General features: G+C 37.5%; 1 protein-coding gene across 15 annotated transcripts in view; it reads right to left on the reverse strand.

Annotated features, from left to right (window-relative positions):
- Window positions 1-419: 419 nt before the first annotated feature.
- Window positions 420-20,005, reverse strand: part of stxbp5b (syntaxin binding protein 5b (tomosyn)) — a 119,465-nt gene continuing 99,879 nt past the window's right edge. For 5 of the 15 annotated variants that reach the window (XM_087289861.2, XM_087289859.2, XM_087289860.2 and 2 more), the window contains 5 exons: window positions 14,428-14,785; window positions 13,503-13,668; window positions 10,421-10,532; window positions 6,153-6,373; window positions 1,068-2,697 (listed from right to left, as the gene is read on the reverse strand). In XM_087289861.2, coding sequence (XP_087145987.1) covers window positions 2,656-2,697; window positions 6,153-6,373; window positions 10,421-10,532; window positions 13,503-13,668; window positions 14,428-14,785 — 899 coding nt within the window. In that variant the 3' untranslated portion in view covers window positions 1,068-2,655. Of the gene's footprint in view, window positions 2,698-6,152; window positions 6,374-10,420; window positions 10,533-12,273; window positions 12,519-12,643; window positions 13,073-13,131; window positions 13,669-14,427; window positions 14,786-20,005 lie in introns of those variants that run through there. The other 10 variants (XR_015512879.2, XR_015512866.2, XR_015512878.2 and 7 more) reach the window with 7 other exon arrangements.

The raw sequence follows: 20,005 nt of genomic DNA on the forward strand, positions 1-20,005 counted from the left end.
TCCCAAGTTGGCCTGGAAAAAAAAAACATGTTTTTTTTAGAGCGAGTGTACATTTAAAAAAATCCTTCACCAGTGTCAACAAAGCATCTAGTGTACATCAAAGTCTGAGCTCCTCCCTAATAGCTCTTTAGAGACCTGATTCAGTGTAAACCAATGTGTCCTTCAGACAAAACAACAAACCAAATGATGCATAACCAAGCCAGGCCAAATAATCCCATGATATGTGGTAAATACAGCAACTTCCAGCCCTTTAGAGGTGAAATTAAATGATCCTTCATCCCCCTTTAATATATATATATATATATATATATATATATATATATATATATATATATATATATATATATATATATATATATATATATATATATATATATATATATATATATATATATATATATATATAAGACAATCTGGCCTTTTCCATAACAAACGTGATTACTGAAGGAGTCTTGTGAAACACTGGTTATATTTCACCCTACATTCACAACAAATATATTGCATAAAGAACAAGATTCTCTTCATGCAAAATATTAATTCCAGGGTGAAATATCAATCAGAAATATATTCACACGACTCGCACTGTAAAAAGCGATGACATGCTTTACTTTAAAAAAGTGAGTTAACTCGTTGATTTAAATGGGACAAGTAGATTTTAATTTAAAGCGATAAACCTAGTGTAAGTCAACTTATTTTTTATAATTAGTTAACTTAATACCTTTAAGGTAATAGGTTTACTCACTTAAAATATAGTAAACTAATCACTTTAAAAGCAATGGGGTTACTTTAAAAAATTGTTAACTCATTGCTATTAAAGCGATTAGTTGACTGCACTTAGAGTGAGTAAACTCATTGCTTTTAAAGCGATTAGTTGACTTAATAAAGTAAGTAAACCCATTGCTTTTGACTCACTTTAAGTAGAGTCAACTAATCGCATTAAAAGCAATGGGTTTACTCACTTTAAGTAGAGTCAACTAATCGCTTTAAAAGCAATGGGTTTACTCACTTTAAGTAGAGTCAACTAATCGCTTTTAAAGCACAGGGTTTACTCACTTTATTAAGTAGAGTCAACTAATCGCTTTAAAAGCAATGGGTTTACTCACTTTAAGTAGAGTCAACTAATCGCTTTAAAAGCAATGGGTTTACTCACTTTAAGTAGAGTCAACTAATCGCTTTAAAAGCAATGGGTTTACTCACTTTATTAAGTAGAGTCAACTAATCGCTTTAAAAGCAATGGGTTTACTCACTTTAAGTAGAGTCAACTAATCGCTTTAAAAGCAATGGGTTTACTCACTTTAAGTAGAGTCAACTAATCGCTTTAAAAGCAATGGGTTTACTCACTTTAAGTAGAGTCAACTAATCGCTTTTAAAGCACAGGGTTTACTCACTTTATTAAGTAGAGTCAACTAATCGCTTTAAAAGCAATGGGTTTACTCACTTTATTAAGTAGAGTCAACTAATCGCTTTAAAAGCAATGGGTTTACTCACTTTAAGTAGAGTCAACTAATCGCTTTAAAAGCAATGTGTTTACTCACTTTAAGTAGAGTCAACTAATCGCTTTAAAAGCAATGGGTTTACTCACTTTAAGTAGAGTCAACTAATCGCTTTAAAAGCAATGGGTTTACTCACTTTAAGTAGAGTCAACTAATCGCTTTAAAAGCAATGGGTTTACTCACTTTAAGTAGAGTCAACTAATCGCTTTAAAAGCAATGGGTTTACTCACTTTAAGTAGAGTCAACTAATCGCTTTAAAAGCAATGGGTTTACTCACTTTAAGTAGAGTCAACTAATTGCTTTTAAAGCACAGGGTTTACTCACTTTATTAAGTAGAGTCAACTAATCGCATTAAAAGCAATGGGTTTACTCACTTTATTAAGTAGAGTCAACTAATCGCTTTTAAAGCAATGGGTTTACTCACTTTATTAAGTAAAGTCAAGTAATCGCTTTAAAAGCACAGGGTTTACTCACTTTAAGTAGAGTCAACTAATTGCTTTTAAAGCACAGGGTTTACTCACTTTATTAAGTAGAGTCAACCAATTGCTTTTTAAAGCATGGGTTTACTCAGTTTAAGTTAACTACTCACTTTAAAAGCAACGGGTTTACTCACTTTTTAAAGTAAAGTCAACTAATTGTTGTTAAAGTCTAGAAATCGCTTTTTACAGTGCCCCCTTTCCTAAAAAACAAAACAATAAAACGCACTAATTTCCTACATGAAATCACTAGACATGCAATGTTTTCTTGCACTAGTGACAGATTATCAGAAGCATTAAGCTTGGCAATGCTGCACACGTTAGTCTCTTTTTCATTCGTTGTCTTTCTCCGTGTAGTTTCCTTCGCAGATCGAATGGCAGTGAAAATGACAGCGTGGGGCGGATGACGGTAAACAACGGGGCAGCACCGGTGAAAAGCCTCCTCTACAAGACAAGAACCGCGGCTTTTTGTTTTCAGAAGAGGAAACTTTAGTGCCTGGTAATTCCGTCCCGATGCGTTTGGCTTGTCTGGTTCCTTCGCCTCCTGTCTCCTCTGCTGGAGGTAATGCCGCGGGACGTTGTGCCGAGTCTCTAGACATCACAGAGAGGGAAAGAGAAGAGAAGAGAAGGAAGAAACCGAGGAGAGATGATGGATCTGCTGTCTTCTGCTGACTCCCTACAGGCCCTCAGAGCTGGTACCATTTCTTGTCCTTGTATTTCAGCATCATCTGGAGAAGACAAACAGGAATTGTCCATGAAAACAACAATAAATTGGCCAACACAAATATTTTGCGTGGCCTAAAGTATATGGCTGCATTTTAAAACCTAGTGAACTCGAAAGCTGAGAATCGCTTCTGTATTTTAAATTGGATTGCGCATACATACAGAGGTTAGACCAGGGGTGGCCAATCCTGTTCCTGGAGAGCCACCTTCCTGGAGATTTCAGTTGCTACCCATATCAAACACACCTGAACCAATTAATTAGGACCTGAACACCACGTGATAATTACAGGCAGGTGTGTTTGATATGGGTTGCAACTGAAATCTGCAGAAATGTGGCTCTCCAGGAACAGGGTTGGCCACCCCTGGGTTAGACAATGAAACCTAAACACCTAGTTTTAGACCACAATAAATCATTAGTATGGTGTAGGGCCTCCTTTTGTGGCCCATTCAGCATCAATTCTTCTTGGGAATGACAGATACAAATCCTGCACAGTGGCCAGAGGGATTTTGGGCATTTCTTCTTGCAGAATAGGAGCCACGTCAAAATTTGATGCTGTTGGATGAAAATGTTTTTTGACTCGCTCCTCCAAAACACCTCAAATTGTCTTAATAATGTTTAGATCTGGTGACTGTGCAGGCCATATGAGATGTTCAACTTCACTTTCATGTTCTTTAAACCCCTCTGTCATTAGTCGTGCCGTGTGTATTGGTGCATTACACAGCTATTTTACCCGGCAGCCCAAGACCGGTTACTCACTGAAGCTAAGCAGGGCTGAGCCTGGTCAGTACCTGGATGGGAGAGCACATGGGAAAACTAGGTTGCTGTTGGAAGTGGTGTTAGAAAGGCCAGCAGGGGGCGCTCAACCTGTGGTCTGTGTGAGTCCTAATGCCCCAGTGAAACTGAAGGGGACACTATACTGTCAGTGGGCGCCATCTTTCTTTGGGCCTACGGAACGCCATAGTATTCCAAAACAAACACTCATGTTTCACTCTGGGCATGTAATAGTCTTGGTGGTTTGCTTTTTTGGGGCTTCTTCACACTGTAACTCTCCTGGATGTGAGAAAGTAAGTGGAGGTGGACTCAGAGAACAATACATGTTTCACATTGTCCAAATCCCAAGATTTGGCACTATTGTATGTCCCAAATCCACGTCTACACTCAAATGTGTAGTATAAAATTTAGAGTACTAAATAGTATTTAAAAAAAGAATTAGTATGTCCCAAACTGTAGTATGTTGAAAAGGTGTCTCAATAATATTTGTATCTGGTGACTGTGCAGACCATGGGAGAAGTTCAACTTTACTCTCATGTTCATCAAACCACCAGTCTTGAACCATTGGGCGCAAATTGTCCTTCAGAATGGTTCAGTAGTCATTGGCAGTGACGTGCCCATTTAACACAAGTATTGGGCCTGGGGAATGCCATGATATTGCAGCCCAAACAATCACTGATCCCCCCATGCTTCACTCTGGGCATTGAACAGTCTGAGTGGTTTGCTTCTTTGGGGCTTCTTCACACTGTAACTCTCCCAGAATTGGGAAAGACGGTCAGGTGAACTCATTAAAAAACAGTGAATGTTTACATTGTCCATGACTCAAGATTTTTGCTGCTGGCCCCACACAAGAATGCATTCTCTGCATTATTTCCACCAACGTGTTTAAATAGATATCAAACAACACGAACGACTTAGCATTTATTTTCAAACAATCGGTTTAATTTTCAAATATGATACTTTAGGGGTAAACTCTAGTTTGATACTTTAGGGTTAATCTCTAGTTTGATACTTTAAGGGTAAACTCTAGTTTGATACTTTAGGGGTAAACTCTAGTTTGATACTTTAAGGGTAAACTCTAGTTTGATACTTTAGGGGTAAACTCTAGTTTGATACTTTAGGGGTAAACTCTAGTTTGATACTTTAGGGTTAATCTCTAGTTTGATACTTTAAGGGTAAACTCTAGTTTGATACTTTAGGGTTAATCTCTAGTTTGATACTTTAAGGGTAAACTCTAGTTTGATACTTTAGGGGTAAACTCTAGTTTGATACTTTAAGGGTAAACTCTAGTTTGATACTTTAGGGGTAAACTCTAGTTTGATACTTTAGGGGTAAACTCTAGTTTGATACTTTAGGGTTAATCTCTAGTTTGATACTTTAAGGGTAAACTCTAGTTTGATACTTTAGGGTTAATCTCTAGTTTGATACTTTAAGGGTAAACTCTAGTTTGATACTTTAGGGGTAAACTCTAGTTTGATACTTTAGGGGTAAACTCTAGTTTGATACTTTAGGGGTAAACTCTAGTTTGATACTTTAGGGGTAAACTCTAGTTTGATACTTTAGGGGTAAACTCTAGTTTGATACTTTAGGGGTAAACTCTAGTTTGATACTTTAAGGGTAAACTCTAGTTTGATACTTTAGGGGTAAACTCTAGTTTGATACTTTAGGGGTAAACTCTAGTTTGATACTTTAGGGGTAAACTCTAGTTTGATACTTTAGGCGTAAACTCTAGTTTGATACTTTAGGGTTAATCTCTAGTTTGATACTTTAGGGTTAATCTCTAGTTTGATACTTTAGGGGTAAACTCTAGTTTGATACTTTAGGGGTAAACTCTAGTTTGATACTTTAGGGGTAAACTCTAGTTTGATACTTTAGGGGTAAACTCTAGTTTGATACTTTAGGGGTAAACTCTAGTTTGATACTTTAGGGGTAAACTCTAGTTTGATACTTTAGGGGTAATCTCTAGTTTGATACTTTAGGGGTAAACTCTAGTTTGATACTTTAGGGTTAAACTCTAGTTTGATACTTTAGGGGTAAACTCTAGTTTGATACTTTAGGGGTAAACTCTAGTTTGATACTTTAGGGTTAATCTCTAGTTTGATACTTTAGGGTTAAACTCTAGTTTGATACTTTAGGGGTAAACTCTAGTTTGATACTTTAGGGGTAATCTCTAGTTTGATACTTTAGGGTTAAACTCTAGTTTGATACTTTAGGGGTAAACTCTAGTTTGATACTTTAGGGGTAAACTCTAGTTTGATACTTTAGGGTTAATCTCTAGTTTGATACTTTAGGGTTAAACTCTAGTTTGATACTTTAGGGGTAAACTCTAGTTTCTCTCTTTCTCTCAGTGTTTTCTTTGTTGTCTATACGTACAATATGCAGTAAAGCCTGCAGGTGTTATTATGCAATTGATCAGGCTATTGACTGTCTGAATTATTAGACATATTAGAAAAACTGTGAATACAGTTGTGTGTGCATTTATGAAAATATTCATTTGAACAAACAGAAATAAATGTTATATCGATTAGTAAAAGAATCATTCAAATTACATATTATTTGTTTTGTAAAAACATGCAAGGTGTCACAAATAATGATATTTGCTTGATTTGGCCTAAAACCCTATAACTAACAGCCCATGTATGGCTCTAAAAAGCAGAAATTTAGGTGAAGTGCTGACGATCATCTCACATCATGCGCATGTTTGGAGAAGGAGTCTGCGCTGGCCATCATGGCTGCCGTCCTCTCCTCCAGCTCTCCCAGTTTCTGTCCTCTCTCATCCAGCGCTATCCTCGCCCGTGCCAGCTCTCCCACCACACCTGACGCCGCCCCCTTCATTCCCTCCATACCACCAGGACCCGGGATGTGCTGGGCTAGGCTGCGTGAGGCCTTCCCAGCAGCCACCTCTCCAACTGTAGACCACAGCAAACATTGAAGATTTAATTCAGGATCAATATCAGTTTCATTTCAGGTTCAGTTGAATTTTTTAGTCAGCACCACAACGCGGACGCACTGGGGTGCTGTTTTTCCACATGTCAATGTTTATGAATAGTCCACACCAAAAAGAACACAAGTAGTCTTGACAAACCATACACCAGTCTAAAGCTGCAACCCTCAAGCAGCCATTGCAGCTAGATGTGTTTCAATGGGAAGTCTATAAAGAATGTATTTGCTAAATTTGTGTAAGTTGTACAGAAAACGCTTATTAGATATGGAGTACATATCATCGTAATAACAAGATGCAAATGTGCTTTAATTTCAGAATAATTGTAAGCAGGGCTTAACATTAACACTCGCCAACCCACCAAATGCAGGTAGATTTCAGCTTTGGCGGGTTAAACAGTCACTCCCACTAGCCACTTTGGTGGTTTTCTTAAAAGCAGGGTGCAAGTATAAGTCACCCAACATGCGTACAAATGTGATCTTAGAATCGAGAAACAGCACGACTAACAACAATAATTGCTTTCCCGCGAGCAACAGAAAGCAGATGAATACCAAATGAGAGGATGATCAGTTGCGTTATCAGCTGATGTGATGCGCACAACCGTTTAAAGCTAGTGCGCGCAACTTTTTCCTTGCTTGAAGCGACCGTGCGTGGAACGCAACTGTGATCGGTTCTCTTTCATATAGAACAGACAAAAACTTATGCTAATGCACACAGTCTTGCTGCATTCAAGAGCTCCAAATATACCTTTTTGTAAGCAGCACCGGTTGCTTTCGCTTTGAACAGATTATTAATTGGCCTTAAACATGTGATTATCCTTTCATTATCACACACGTTTTTCATCTGCTTTCTTTTGCTTATGGTTATTTTTGTTGATATGGTTTAATTAAGTTTTTTTTTTTTTTTTTTACAACAACATTGGTTTAATGTGAGATGAACTCTCCATTTATTTGTAGTTAACTGGTGAACTGAATTGTTTTTCTTGTTTTTTTTTTTGTTTTTTTTGTTAAATAAAAAGTATAGTATACAGCTTTATTTAGCTTGTTTTGACACATTTAAAATTGTGGCTAAGAAATAATTATTGTTTGGTATGGTCAGAGATAAATTAGGTAAAACTTTAATTTTGAGATCTCAAAATTGGTGTGAAATAAAAACTGCTTGCAGTATAACACTATGAAATCATGACCCATTCGCTTATAAAAGACACACAAAACATGAAATGAATGAGGCATGTGGACAAAACAAAAAATCTAACTCTAAAGTAATTTTAGCATGTGTTATGTAGCGGATGCACCCCGCTACGCACATAAGTTTAAGGATGACCGCTATAAAAAGTGGTCACCCGGAGTCCCCGTTCCTGTTCCCCCAAGCACACACACACAGGCCAAGTTGTCAATAAGGGATATCAGATTTATTAAACAAAAAGATCAAAATCAGAATCAGGGAACAAAAAGGCCAAAACAACAAACAAAACAAGGTACGCTACCTAATATTAAACCTCTTACCTATACCAAAAATAAAATTCCATAAATAAAGCATACAATTCTAACCTCCATAACTAACCACAAAACAGGAGAAAACTGGACAAAAGAAAAAGGGCCTTCCCGTTGATCATTCAGCATTAAGGTAAATATTAGCCACAGCTAACACATGATACCGTCCTAGTACCGTATTTAACTGAGTATCTTACCAGATGACTTTGAAACAGCTTTGGATAAAGGCATTGAACAATCAGCCACCGCTAATGCAGGTTACCGTCCTATTATCGTATTTAACAGAGTATCTCACCGGATTACTTTGAAAAAAAAAGGTTTCAGACAGATCACTGCCGCACAGAGAACTCAGCGAGCTGCACAGACACACACACAAAAGCGGGGGGAAACAGGAAGAGAACTCGATGAGGAGCGTCAACGGCGTGCCTTTATAGCTGGCGCCGCCCCTCTCACAGCTGCACCTGATCTACGCTCATGTGGAGAGAGAGAAAGAGATAGATAATGGAGGAAACACACAGGAACAATACACACTTGCATTGTCAAAATTAAATCTTACTCAATATGTAACACATGTCAAAGTTATATTTATGCATATAAAAAATATTTTCCCAACATTAAAATTGTGGCTAGTGAAAATGCAGAGTGGCTAGTAATGTTGGAAAACTACTTGCCACTGCGGCTGATGATCAAAAAAGTTAACCAAAACACATTTTCTGAGAAGTTGACAGTCATACAGGGCTCGGAATTAACCTTTTTGCTTGATGGCACTGGTGCTCCCAACTTTAAAAAGTTAGGAGCACCAGCCAAATTTACTCGCACCCACCAATTATAAGTACAGTTACTACAAATTTTAATGTTTTACTGCATTTGAAATCAACACTAAACAATCTAACAAACAAACAAAACGACATCTGCATGTCCTGACTTTTTTCAAACAAGAGGTGTGAAAACACCCTGCTGTCTCAGTATGTGAAAAAGACACATACTGTCACTAGTTTGGAAAAAAAGTCAGGAAAGTGGGTGTGTCCAGTTTAGGCGGGAGTGTCCTAGGAGGGAAAGAGGGAAGGTGCATAAAGAGTTGCATAAAATGGGAGTTTCGGTTTGGGCACACGCTGATTTTCACAGAGGCAAAACAAACACAGACACAGTAATCAAATGATTTGCCAAATAACTAAATGGCAAACTTTAACTGCAATTTGGCACTTTCTTTCAGGAACATTACATTCATGGCCCTCATGTCAAGTGAGATTTTATTTTTAATGCAATGTTTGATACCACATGGCGAATGCGAGAAAAAAAAAAAGTTGTGTGTATAAATTATCCTTTCATAAAATGCGGCGAAAATCCTACACAACGGTAATAGTTTGATTGCAGTGTTTACATGTTTACACTTTAAGAGCAGCATTTACAACGGATCTTTAAGTCCATAATATTGTAGTGATATTAACGTACTGTAAACTTTAGTAACTAAATCATTTGACTAAGTCCGTCTTTAAACACTGAAAGAGTACTGCTGACTATACAAACCTTGCCTCTGAATAAACAAACAAAGACACTGATCACACACTTACCAAATCTGTAGAGACAGGAAAATCAACACCAACTGGAGCCGCGTCTTTATTAAAAGGAGACGAGTGGCAAATCGGGATTTCACCATTTCCAGATGAGAAAAGTTCTCGGGTAAACAATGTTCATTAGACACGTATTTTTGTCGAGCGTCGCATGCACTGTAATCCACACGTGAGTCCAGCTGCACTCTCATAGTGGGAAAATGAAAACCTTTGATGCAGCAAATTATAAAAGCAACACTGACGACTCGTGTCTCCAAACAATTTTTTCCACTTGTTTTGGCAACACAATGTGGCGTCTCTCTGTACAGGTAAAAACAGTCTCCGAAGCTATCATGCATAATAATGAAATTGCACCTCATATACAATAGAGCGCGCTGATTGGTGTTAACCAATTCTCTCTCATGAATTAATGCAGCACACTCAGAGACGTCACGATGCACTCACAGGTACAAAAATCCAGTCTCCACACTGGAATAAACAAAAGTATCTAATCGCCGTCACGCAGCTTTAAAAATACGTTTCAAACCGGAAGAACCAATTTGCTCTAAATAATGCAAAAACAACCAGTTTTCACTTTATTGTGAAATATATGTGTCCTGATAGTGTTTATAGCAGCGTGGGACACATATACGACTGTTTTGGTTTTTCGTGACCCTTTAAGTACATCCTTGGAACATTTGCATTTAACAAAACATTCTTTACAGTACAATATTGTTCACTTCATTATAAAAATTATTAAATGAATGAATTAATAAAGATGTTCATCAAAAGCCGAAATAGTTTTTGCTGTAGCTATGAATTTCCTTTTGGAACATTTGCTCTTAAATGTACTCTATATTAAAATTCAAAGCATGTTATGCTTGATTAAAAATGAGAAAGCAAACATCTAATTAGTCATTTAAGAATATCTTGCAACATTTTTGGATGTGTGAGTGACAGATTGCTGCTTACACAGATCCTCTCTGTCCAAGGACTGAGCGCCGCCTCCAAACAAGCCCTTGAAGAAGCCTCTGTTTGGAGCTTCTGGTGTCTCCACTAGAGTAAACATCTCTCCAAGCATCTCCTGCAAACATCAGCACCTCAAAATAAATAAATATGAAGACCGATCTAATGTGGCATACAGTTGAAGTCAGAATTATTTGCCCCTCCTGTGATTTTTGTTTAATTTTGCAAATATTTCAAGGAATTTTAAACAGTGGATGGTGCTCTAGTTAGTGCTTAGTCTACTGCAGATGGCACTCTAGGTAAGTTTCTCAAAGTAGATGGCGCTATAGGCTAGTTTTTAACGACAAAAAACAGTGCTCTAGGCTTGTTTTTAATAGCAGATGCTGCCCTAGGCTAGTTTTGAACATCAGACGACACTCTAGGCTAGTTTTTAACAGCATATGTTGCTCTAAGCAAGATTTTATGCATTAGATGGCGCTCTAGGCTAGTTTTTAATAGCAGATGTCCCTCTAGGCTAGTTTTTAACAGTAGATGGTGCTCTAGGCTAGTTTTTTATAGCAGTTGGCACTCTGGGCTATTTTTATTTTTTATTGCAGATGGCACTCTAGGCTAGTTTTAAACAGTAGATGGCAGTCTAGGCTAGCTTTTAATAGTAGATGGCGCTCTAAGCTAGATTTTAAACAGTAGATGTCCCTCTAGACTAGTTTGTAATAGCAAATGGCGCTCTAGGCTAATTTAATTTTTTACTACAGATGGCACTCTAGGCTAGTTTTTTAATATTAGATGGTGCTCTAATTTTATTTTTATAGCAGATGGCACTCTAGGCTAGTTTTAAACAGTAGATGGCACTTTAGGCTAGTTTTTAATAGTAGATGGCACTCAAGGCTAGCTTTTAATAGTAGATGGCACTCTAAGCTAGATTTTAAACAGTAGATGTCCCTCTAGACTAGTTTGTAATAGCAAATGGCGCTCCAGGCTAATTTTATTTTTTACTACAAATGGCACTTTAGGCTAGTTTTATTTTTACTACAGATGGCACTCTAGGCTAGTTTGTAATATTAGATGGCGCTCTAAGCTAGATTTTAAACAGTATATGGCGCTATAGGCCAGTTTTTAATAGCAGATGGTGCTCTAGGCTAGTTTTTAACAGTAAATGGTGCTCTAGGCTAGTTTTTAATAGCAGATGGCCCTCTAGGCTAGTTTTTAACAGTAGATGGTGCTCTGGGCAAGTTTTGAACAGTAGATCATGCTCTAGGCTAGTTTTTAATAGCAGATGGTCCTCTAGGCTAGTTTTTAACAGTAGATGGTGCTCTGGGCTAGTTTTTAATAGCAGATGGCGCTCTACGCTAATTTTATTTTTATAGCAGATGGCACTCTAGGCTAGTTTTAAACAGTAGATGGCACTCTAGGCTAGTTTTAAACAGTAGATGGCACTTTAGGCTAGTTTTTAATAGTAGATGGCACTCAAGGCTAGCTTTTAATAGTAGATGGCACTCTAAGCTAGATTTTAAACAGTAGATGTCCCTCTAGACTAGTTTGTAATAGCAAATGGCGCTCCAGGCTAATTTTATTTTTTACTACAGATGGCACTTTAGTCTAGTTTTATTTTTACTACAGATGGCACTCTAGGCTAGCTTTTAATATTAGATGGCGCTCTAAGCTAGATTTTAAACAGTATATGGCGCTATAGGCTAGTTTTAACAGCAGACAGTGATCTAGGCTAGTTTTTAACAGCAGATGCTCTAGGTCAATTCTGAACAGTAGATGGAGTTCTAAGCTAAGTTTTTAATAGCAGATGGCCCTCTAGGCTAGTTTTTAACAGCAGATGGCGCTCTAGGCTAGTTTTGACAGGAGAGGGCGCTTTAGGCTAGTTTTTAACAGTAGATGGAGCTCTAGGCTAGTTTTTAATAGCAGATGGTGCTCTAGGCTAGTTTTTAACAGTAGATGGTGCTCTAGGCTAGTTTTTAATAGCAGATGGCCCTCTAGGCTAGATTTTAACAGTAGATGGTGCTCTGGGCTAGTTTTTAATAGCAGATGGCGCTCTAGGCTAATTTTATTTTTATAGCAGATGGCACTCTAGGCTAGTTTTAAACAGTAGATGGCACTTTAGGCTAGTTTTTAATAGCAGATGGCCCTCTAGGCTAGATTTTAACAGTAGATGGTGCTCTGGGCTAGTTTTTAATAGCAGATGGCGCTCTAGGCTAATTTTATTTTTATAGCAGATGGCACTCTAGGCTAGTTTTAAACAGTAGATGGCACTTTAGGCTAGTTTTTAATAGTAGATGGCACTCAAGGCTAGCTTTTAATAGTAGATTGCACTCTAAGCTAGATTTTAAACAGTAGATGTCCCTCTAGACTAGTTTGTAATAGCAAATGGCGCTCCAGGCTAATTTTATTTTTTACTACAGATGGCACTTTAGTCTAGTTTTATTTTTACTACAGATGGCACTCTAGGCTAGGTTTTAATATTAGATGGCGCTCTAAGCTAGATTTTAAACAGTATATGGCGCTATAGGCTAGTTTTAACAGCAGACAGCGATCTAAGCTAGTTTTTAACAGCATATGCTCTAGGTCAATTCTGAAAAGTAGAAGGTGTTCTAAGCTAAGTTTTTAATAGCAAATGGCCCTCTAGGCTAGTTTTTAACAGTAGATGGTGCTCTAGGCTAGTTTTTAACAGTAGATTGTGCTCTAGGCTAGTTTTTAACAGTAGATTGTGCTCTAGGCTTGTTTTAAAACCATACACCTAAATGTTCAAGAGAAAGAGCACTTGAGTGTTTGGTTGAATCATGCAAGTTGGGTTTTTCGTCACAAGCTTAACGTAAACAGCTCACTATGAACACTCTTGTAACTTGCTTAAACCTTTTTAACTTATCATTTATGATTATTTTAGGTTCAAGTGACAGGAAGTGAAAGAATTAGATGCAAACTGAATTTGTCACAATCATCAATTGTTGAGCAAAATAATTGCAATTAGCAATTTAACCACTGAAAGTATTCAAAAGGTAAATCTCCATCTATGTTTCAAATGAATGGATTTTTAATGGGATACATCGTGCACACAGAGTAGAGCATGAAGGCCATGTCTGACCTGCAGGTTTTCACAGGTTTCCTGGCTATAGGTGATTCTTTGGATCTCAGTGGGCGATGTGAGGTACAGGGCTTGGCCTTGGTTTGAGAAACAGAAGGTTCTGGCTATCCTCATGTCCGTCAGAGGAAGGTAGTTCACATCCAGCAATGGCCGCAGGCTGGGCAAACTGAAAACAGACATGTTCAGAACAGTGTAAAAAAATAAAATAAAATAATTGTAACACTTTACTTGAAGGGGCGATCATAAGACTGTCATTAAACCTTTAAAATCATGATATGGTTATGTCATGTATGTGAATGAGACCTTATGCAGGTTTATCACTCTCATTAAGTGTCATTCGCTCAGTTATTGCATTTTAAATGCAAAGATGACACTAGCTACGTTTCCATCCACCTATATTTATGCACATTTTGGATAAGTGCTAAGTAACGATTTCAAACCACACTGAACTGAGCTAAACTGAACTGAACTTAAACACTAAAAACTGATCTACCCTAATCCAGTTACTATGACAATTTATGTGAAGCTGCTTTGACACAATCTACATTGTAAAAGCGCTATACAAATAAAGCTGAATTGAATTGAAAACAAAGTGTTGGGCGGGGCTAACATACTTAGCCACGCCTCCTCAACTCTCAGTTTTGACAACAAACTGAAATAGTAAGGAGGAGGAGATGTTTGTTAGGTTGTTATAACTCTTCCCAAACCCTTTTCCAGATATTTCTGAATGAAATGTCTACTTTACTACATCCAATCAGCTCGCAGTAGATAAAACAAGCCATACCCACTATTATCTCATTTGACATTCCATTTCTATTTTCCGTTTGAAAAAAAATTAAGACGGTCACAGCTTCCGGTTCATGCGGACTTGAAACTAAGTTGATCCTAAGATCAGTAGCTTTGAATATCAGCCTATTCATTTCACCTGAGGGTCATGATGTGGCCGTTGGCACAGAAACAGGCAATGGCAACCCCGGCCGTCATCGTAACCACATCGGCTCTAAGCACAAAGGATGCTTCAGTGATGTTGTGTTCAAAGATGCAGTGTTGGGAGGGCAGCGCCACCACCTTGGCCTGTTTCTCAGAGCAGACCACGGCGTACTGACAGTCCTGGTTCTCCTGAGATGACGGAGGGGACGTGGGTCTGCGTCTCCGTGGCCGCTCTCTCTCCTCTTCAGGGGCGTTGGGCTCATACCAGGGCTCATAAATATGAGGAAGGAGAGTCCCGCTGGCATCCAGCTGGGCCATACGCAGAATAGCTCCCTTCAAGCGCACAACTGAACCTAGGAGGACAGAAGGAGACATCTTTCTTTGACTATGTCCATCAATACACTATATATGCAGAGCTAGTGTTTCTCAGCCAATGATGTACTTCCAGTAAAAGGTTTAAGTGATTATTTTTAAATTTCACAAACTTCCGTTCACAGCATTGATGTCATTTTTATGTAGTTAAAATACAATCAGTTAAACAGACTTAAGCATTCATTTAGTTGTTCAAGTGTAAAATGATCTAAAAAAAAAATTTAAACACTAGAAACATAAGTAGCAGCAGGAGAGTGCAGAAACTCCATTAAAAATACTGGGGCAATCACCTAAAGCAGGCATGTCCAAGCTTGGTCCTGGAGGGCTGGTGTCCTGCAAAGTTTAGTTCCAACACCAATCAGAAACACCTGGGCTGGCTAATCAAGCTTGTACTAGGCTTTCTAGAAACATCCTTGCAGGTGTGTTGAGGCAAGTTAGAGCTAAAATCTGCAGGACACCGGCCCTCCAGGACCAAGTTTAGACACCCCTTTACCTCAAGGTATAACTAGTTCACTTTATAATCGTAACCCTGTCATTCAGAATTCTGTTCGTATTTGGAAACAGTTCATTTTAAATTCACCCAAATGTCGTATTTGCTCTCCATCTCAGGCAGGGGCATAGATTTAGGGTGTACGGAGAAGACGCGTCTCCATCAATATCCCCGACCATTGAAATGTCCCACTAATAATTTTTGAAAATGCCCTTCCATGTAGTGTGTAACACAGCTCTAAGTGAAGTGAAGTATCCAGCTAAGGCTTAAATCTGTAAGAGTACAGTGTTTAAAACGGTTGATTCATCTATAAAAGAGTCGATTCATAGTGTTTCAAACGAGTCGCCTTGATACCGAGTCATTAGGTGTTTCGCCATGACGTAGGAACGAAACCAAGTTATTCTTGTGCACGCGCAAACCCGGGAGATTTGAAACCTGCGGCCCCGCCCTCTGACGCAGAAACCCAGACACACACACACACCCACAAACACACACACACAAACATGCCGGTCGATTGAAGTCACACTGCAAATGGATATATTGAGTCTCTATCCAAAGATAGAACCTCAGCATTATAGCCAAGCAGTTGGAAACTACTGGAAACTTCTGGAAACTACATGCTACAAAGAATACTTCATCAGCGTTTGTTAAAGGAAGGATCAGTAAAGCGTAACTTACTGCTGGACGTCAGGATGGGTTTCTTCCTCCATTTCTCAAGTGTAATACGTGCGATTAAAGTTGCCTCGTTGACTCTTAGCTCGCAAATGTATTTAGTTGTGATTTGTTACTTGTAACCGCGTGTGCTGTATCAGGTTAACTCGCTATATTCTCATATCGCGTGCAAAGTCACGTTAAAAATGCGACGCGTGATGCTTTGTTTACACGGAGCTCCGTGGAGGAGGGTAGTGTGTGTGCGTGCGTATGTGTGTGCGTTTGCGCGCGCTGTTGCCTGGAGGTATGTGTGTGTGTTTGTGTGTGTGCGTGTGCACTCGTTGTCGTCCAGAGGTGTGTGTGTGTTTTTGTGTGTGTGTGTGTGCGCGCGCGCAAAGACGAGGGCAATATGTGTGTGTGTGTGTGTGTGTGTGTCTGTGAAAAGAGCAGAGTTAGACAAGCTAGAAGATCTCCTCAACAGTTTTTGGAGTTTTTGCTCAATAAAACAGTTAGTCGTCTGTATTTTCAAATCTATCGTCTGTATTTACATTGACCCACTGGCAGCTAAAATCCACGACTACACTATCGAGCGTGTATGAACTGTGATTACTTTTATATTGCTGATTAGCTGTTGGGCATTTCACTCTCTGACTGAAGGCAGTCGACCAATCGCAACAGACTGTCATTGGTCCAATCAGCACAGATTAGCTTCGCGCTAAGGAGGGGTTTGGGAACAAATGAATCACTGGACGATTCATACGGGAGTCGCTGGGATAATTAGGTAAAAATAAATGCAGATTATAAGGCCATGAAAGTGTTTTTTGACCTTGCATGCATATTAGACTGTTGTTGGAGACCCTTACAACCAAGATATGACCCTATTTCATGTAAAATATGGGCTCTTTAATTGACCTAGACACGCAGAAAGGGTTCAATCACGTTCTCTCCTTGAGTGCTCCTGCCCCCAAAACACATATGGACATTTTGGTTGGCTGTGCCTGTCCCTGCTATCATGTGAGAGGCTGTGGCTGCGTTCAGATAAGCAGCACCAAATGCAGTGGATTTTTGTTGTTTTTTTTCGTGCAAGAATAAGGTGTGTTGGGTGACACACACACAAGTAAGCATGACAGCTAAAGAGGACATACGTTTTTTTTTTTTTCAACAAAAGTGTAAGTCACATAAACGCAGATTCGCTCGCTAGTGAATGAGCCCATCATGATAATGCTGTTAATGCTCGTGTTTTCCTCCACTTTAATGTCTATTTAGTAGCAGACTGATATAGGCTAGCCTGTGAATAATATGCCCTGAAAACTAATTGCAGAATAAACAGCTAAAGTATATGATCCCCACCAGTTCTCCTAATCTCTAGCATGTTCAATTTCGGTTGAAACAATTTGTTAGAAAAAATACAGCATGTGTACAGGCATAATACTGATAAATGAGACATGCACTATGGCTAAAATAAACAGAAGTCTTAATTAAACGCTCTCTTTATCAGTTAATAAACATTTTCTTTAACATTACACTATCAGGCTGTCTGACGAAAAGCTGAACATTTTTACAGTTATTTGCCTGATGTCTATTTAATTATTAATTCATTAAATGAACTAATTTTTTTCTGTATTATCATGTCGGATGTTTAGAATTCTGATGTTTAGAAATATTTCCAACCATTTTGTCAACTTGCTTACCATACTTTTTGACTATTTTAAGTGTTTATTTACAAATTTGCATTTAAACTGTAAGTTTTATATTACAGTTTTAGAAATATTGACAATTTTGAATAAAAATATTAAAAGATACCACTTATTTTTAAAATATAAAATTATTACCATCTTTTATTATTATTATTTTTTTTAAAGAAATCTGTTAAAACTTGTTTTAGATTAAACACTGAAGCCTTTAGGCAAATAATGAACTGGCTCGATCAGGAATTTGGCCATTTGAATAATACGAAAAATTTAAAAATAATAATCCTACTTTTGGTCTTTCGAACCACCAGAATCTCTAACTGCTACGGGCCTGAAACTTAATAAATTGTATGAAGAGAGGATTAATTATTATTATAATTTAATAGCGGTTAAATAAATAATAGCAGCATATATACAGTTGAGGTCAAAACTATTAGCCCCCCTGAATTATAAGCCCCCCTGATTATTTTTTCCCTAATTTCTGTTTATTGGAGAGTACATTTTTTCAGCACATTTCTAATCATAAAAGTTTTAATAACTCATTTCTAATAACTGATTTATTTTATCTTTGCCATGATGACAGTAAATAATATTTGACTAGATATTGTTCAAGACATTTCCAAACAGCTTAAAGTGACATTTAAAGGCTTAACTAGGTTAATTAGGTTAACTAGGCAGGTTAGGGTAATTAGGCAAGTTATTGTATAACGATGGTTTGTTCTGTAGACTATCCAAAAAAAAAAACCTTAAAGGGGCTAATAAGTTTGACCTTAAAATGGTGTTTGAAAAATTAAAAACTGCTTTTACTCTAGCTGAAATAAAACAAATAAGACTTTCTCCAGAAGAAAAACTATTATCAAACATACTGTGAACATTTTCTTGCTTAATTCAACATTATTTGGGAAATATTTTAAAAAGAAAAAATAAAATTCAACGCAGGGGCTAATAATTCTGACTACAACTGTATATGTTTGATATATATATGTTGTTTTATTCACCCATCCCCACCAATGTCAAGTGCAAACCTACGCCCTTGATCTCAGCTAACCCCACTTTTCACCCTTCGATGTTAGAAAGGAAAATTTGCTTCATTTCACAAATACAGTCTTCCTTTTAAACACTTCTTTAGATACTTTAGATTCTAATTATGCCACGGCGTCACCCATGTATCTGGACACATTTCAAATAGTAGTTCCAATTTTTTGCTTTACAAGGGTTTAAAACAGATGAAAAGTCCATCTATGGAGAACATTAAATCTGCTAGGAAAGAAGAACTTGCAGTAGAAATTCCATGTGAAATTTTGGAAACAAAGGCCCCATTACACTACTACATTTTAGTTCTAAAACGCGTAAGTTTTACTACGGTTATGCCTTACGTCCACACTGCGCCAGGGTTTTGAGCAACGGAGCTTTTTGAAAACGCTGGAAAGCCTGGAAGTTTTATGTTTATATTTTTTAAAAAGTGTATTTTAAATTGAATGTCTGCGAAAATTTCTAATAATAAAAATATTTAAACCAGAAAATACTGAAGCTAAATAAATTTCCATATTAAAAACAAAAGTGGAATTTAATGCATTGCTCATGTCCGATCTGAGACCATCTATCGTAAATCAATCAGGAGTGAAGATTGCTGATTTTTAAAGAAATCAGATCTTTAACATGGTGATTTGCCCGACAGTTAACCAGAAGCATTTGGGCTGGCTGACTGAATATTAAAAGTCTGTGTGCGTATACCCCATTTGAGAATCAGATCCATGGAATCCAGAAAAAAAGGGAGAGTGTAACCAAGAGTAAAAATGTACTCACTATTTACCCTCCCTCATGTGGTTTTCAACTTTTATGAGATTTTTTAATCTGTTGTTCAAACATTCCTCAAAATATCTTCTTTTGCGTTCAACTAAAAAAAGAAACTCATAAAGGTTTGGAACAAGTAAAGGGAGAGTAAATAGTGACAGAATTATTTTTTTTTTGGGGGGGGGGTTATTATTCAAATCACTATGTGGACTAGGAGTTTGTAAAATATTGATTGCTTTTCTTTTTCAGTATTGATATCACCGTATTTTGCTGACATTTCTCTTGTGCTGGTATCTTGTCTGGTACAGGATAATTTGATAAAATGAATCTGAAACCACCAGTAGGTGGAGCCAGACTTCAGTCTAATTGAGCAATTAATAAATATGTATACAGTGCTCAGCATAACTGAGCACACCACATTTTGAAGACGAATATATTTATCCATTTCTCAGTGAATATAGGCAATGTATTTTGGTGCATTAAACAAAACAGATTTATTAAACAGATATATTTATTAAAAGTATATTATTATAAAATTATATTATTATTAAATTATAAATATTTTAGCCACCAAA

Source organism: Danio rerio, chromosome 17 (assembly GCF_052040795.2).
Source record: "Danio rerio strain M-AB ecotype USA chromosome 17, GRCz13ab, whole genome shotgun sequence".
Classification (NCBI taxonomy): Eukaryota; Metazoa; Chordata; class Actinopteri; order Cypriniformes; family Danionidae; genus Danio; species Danio rerio.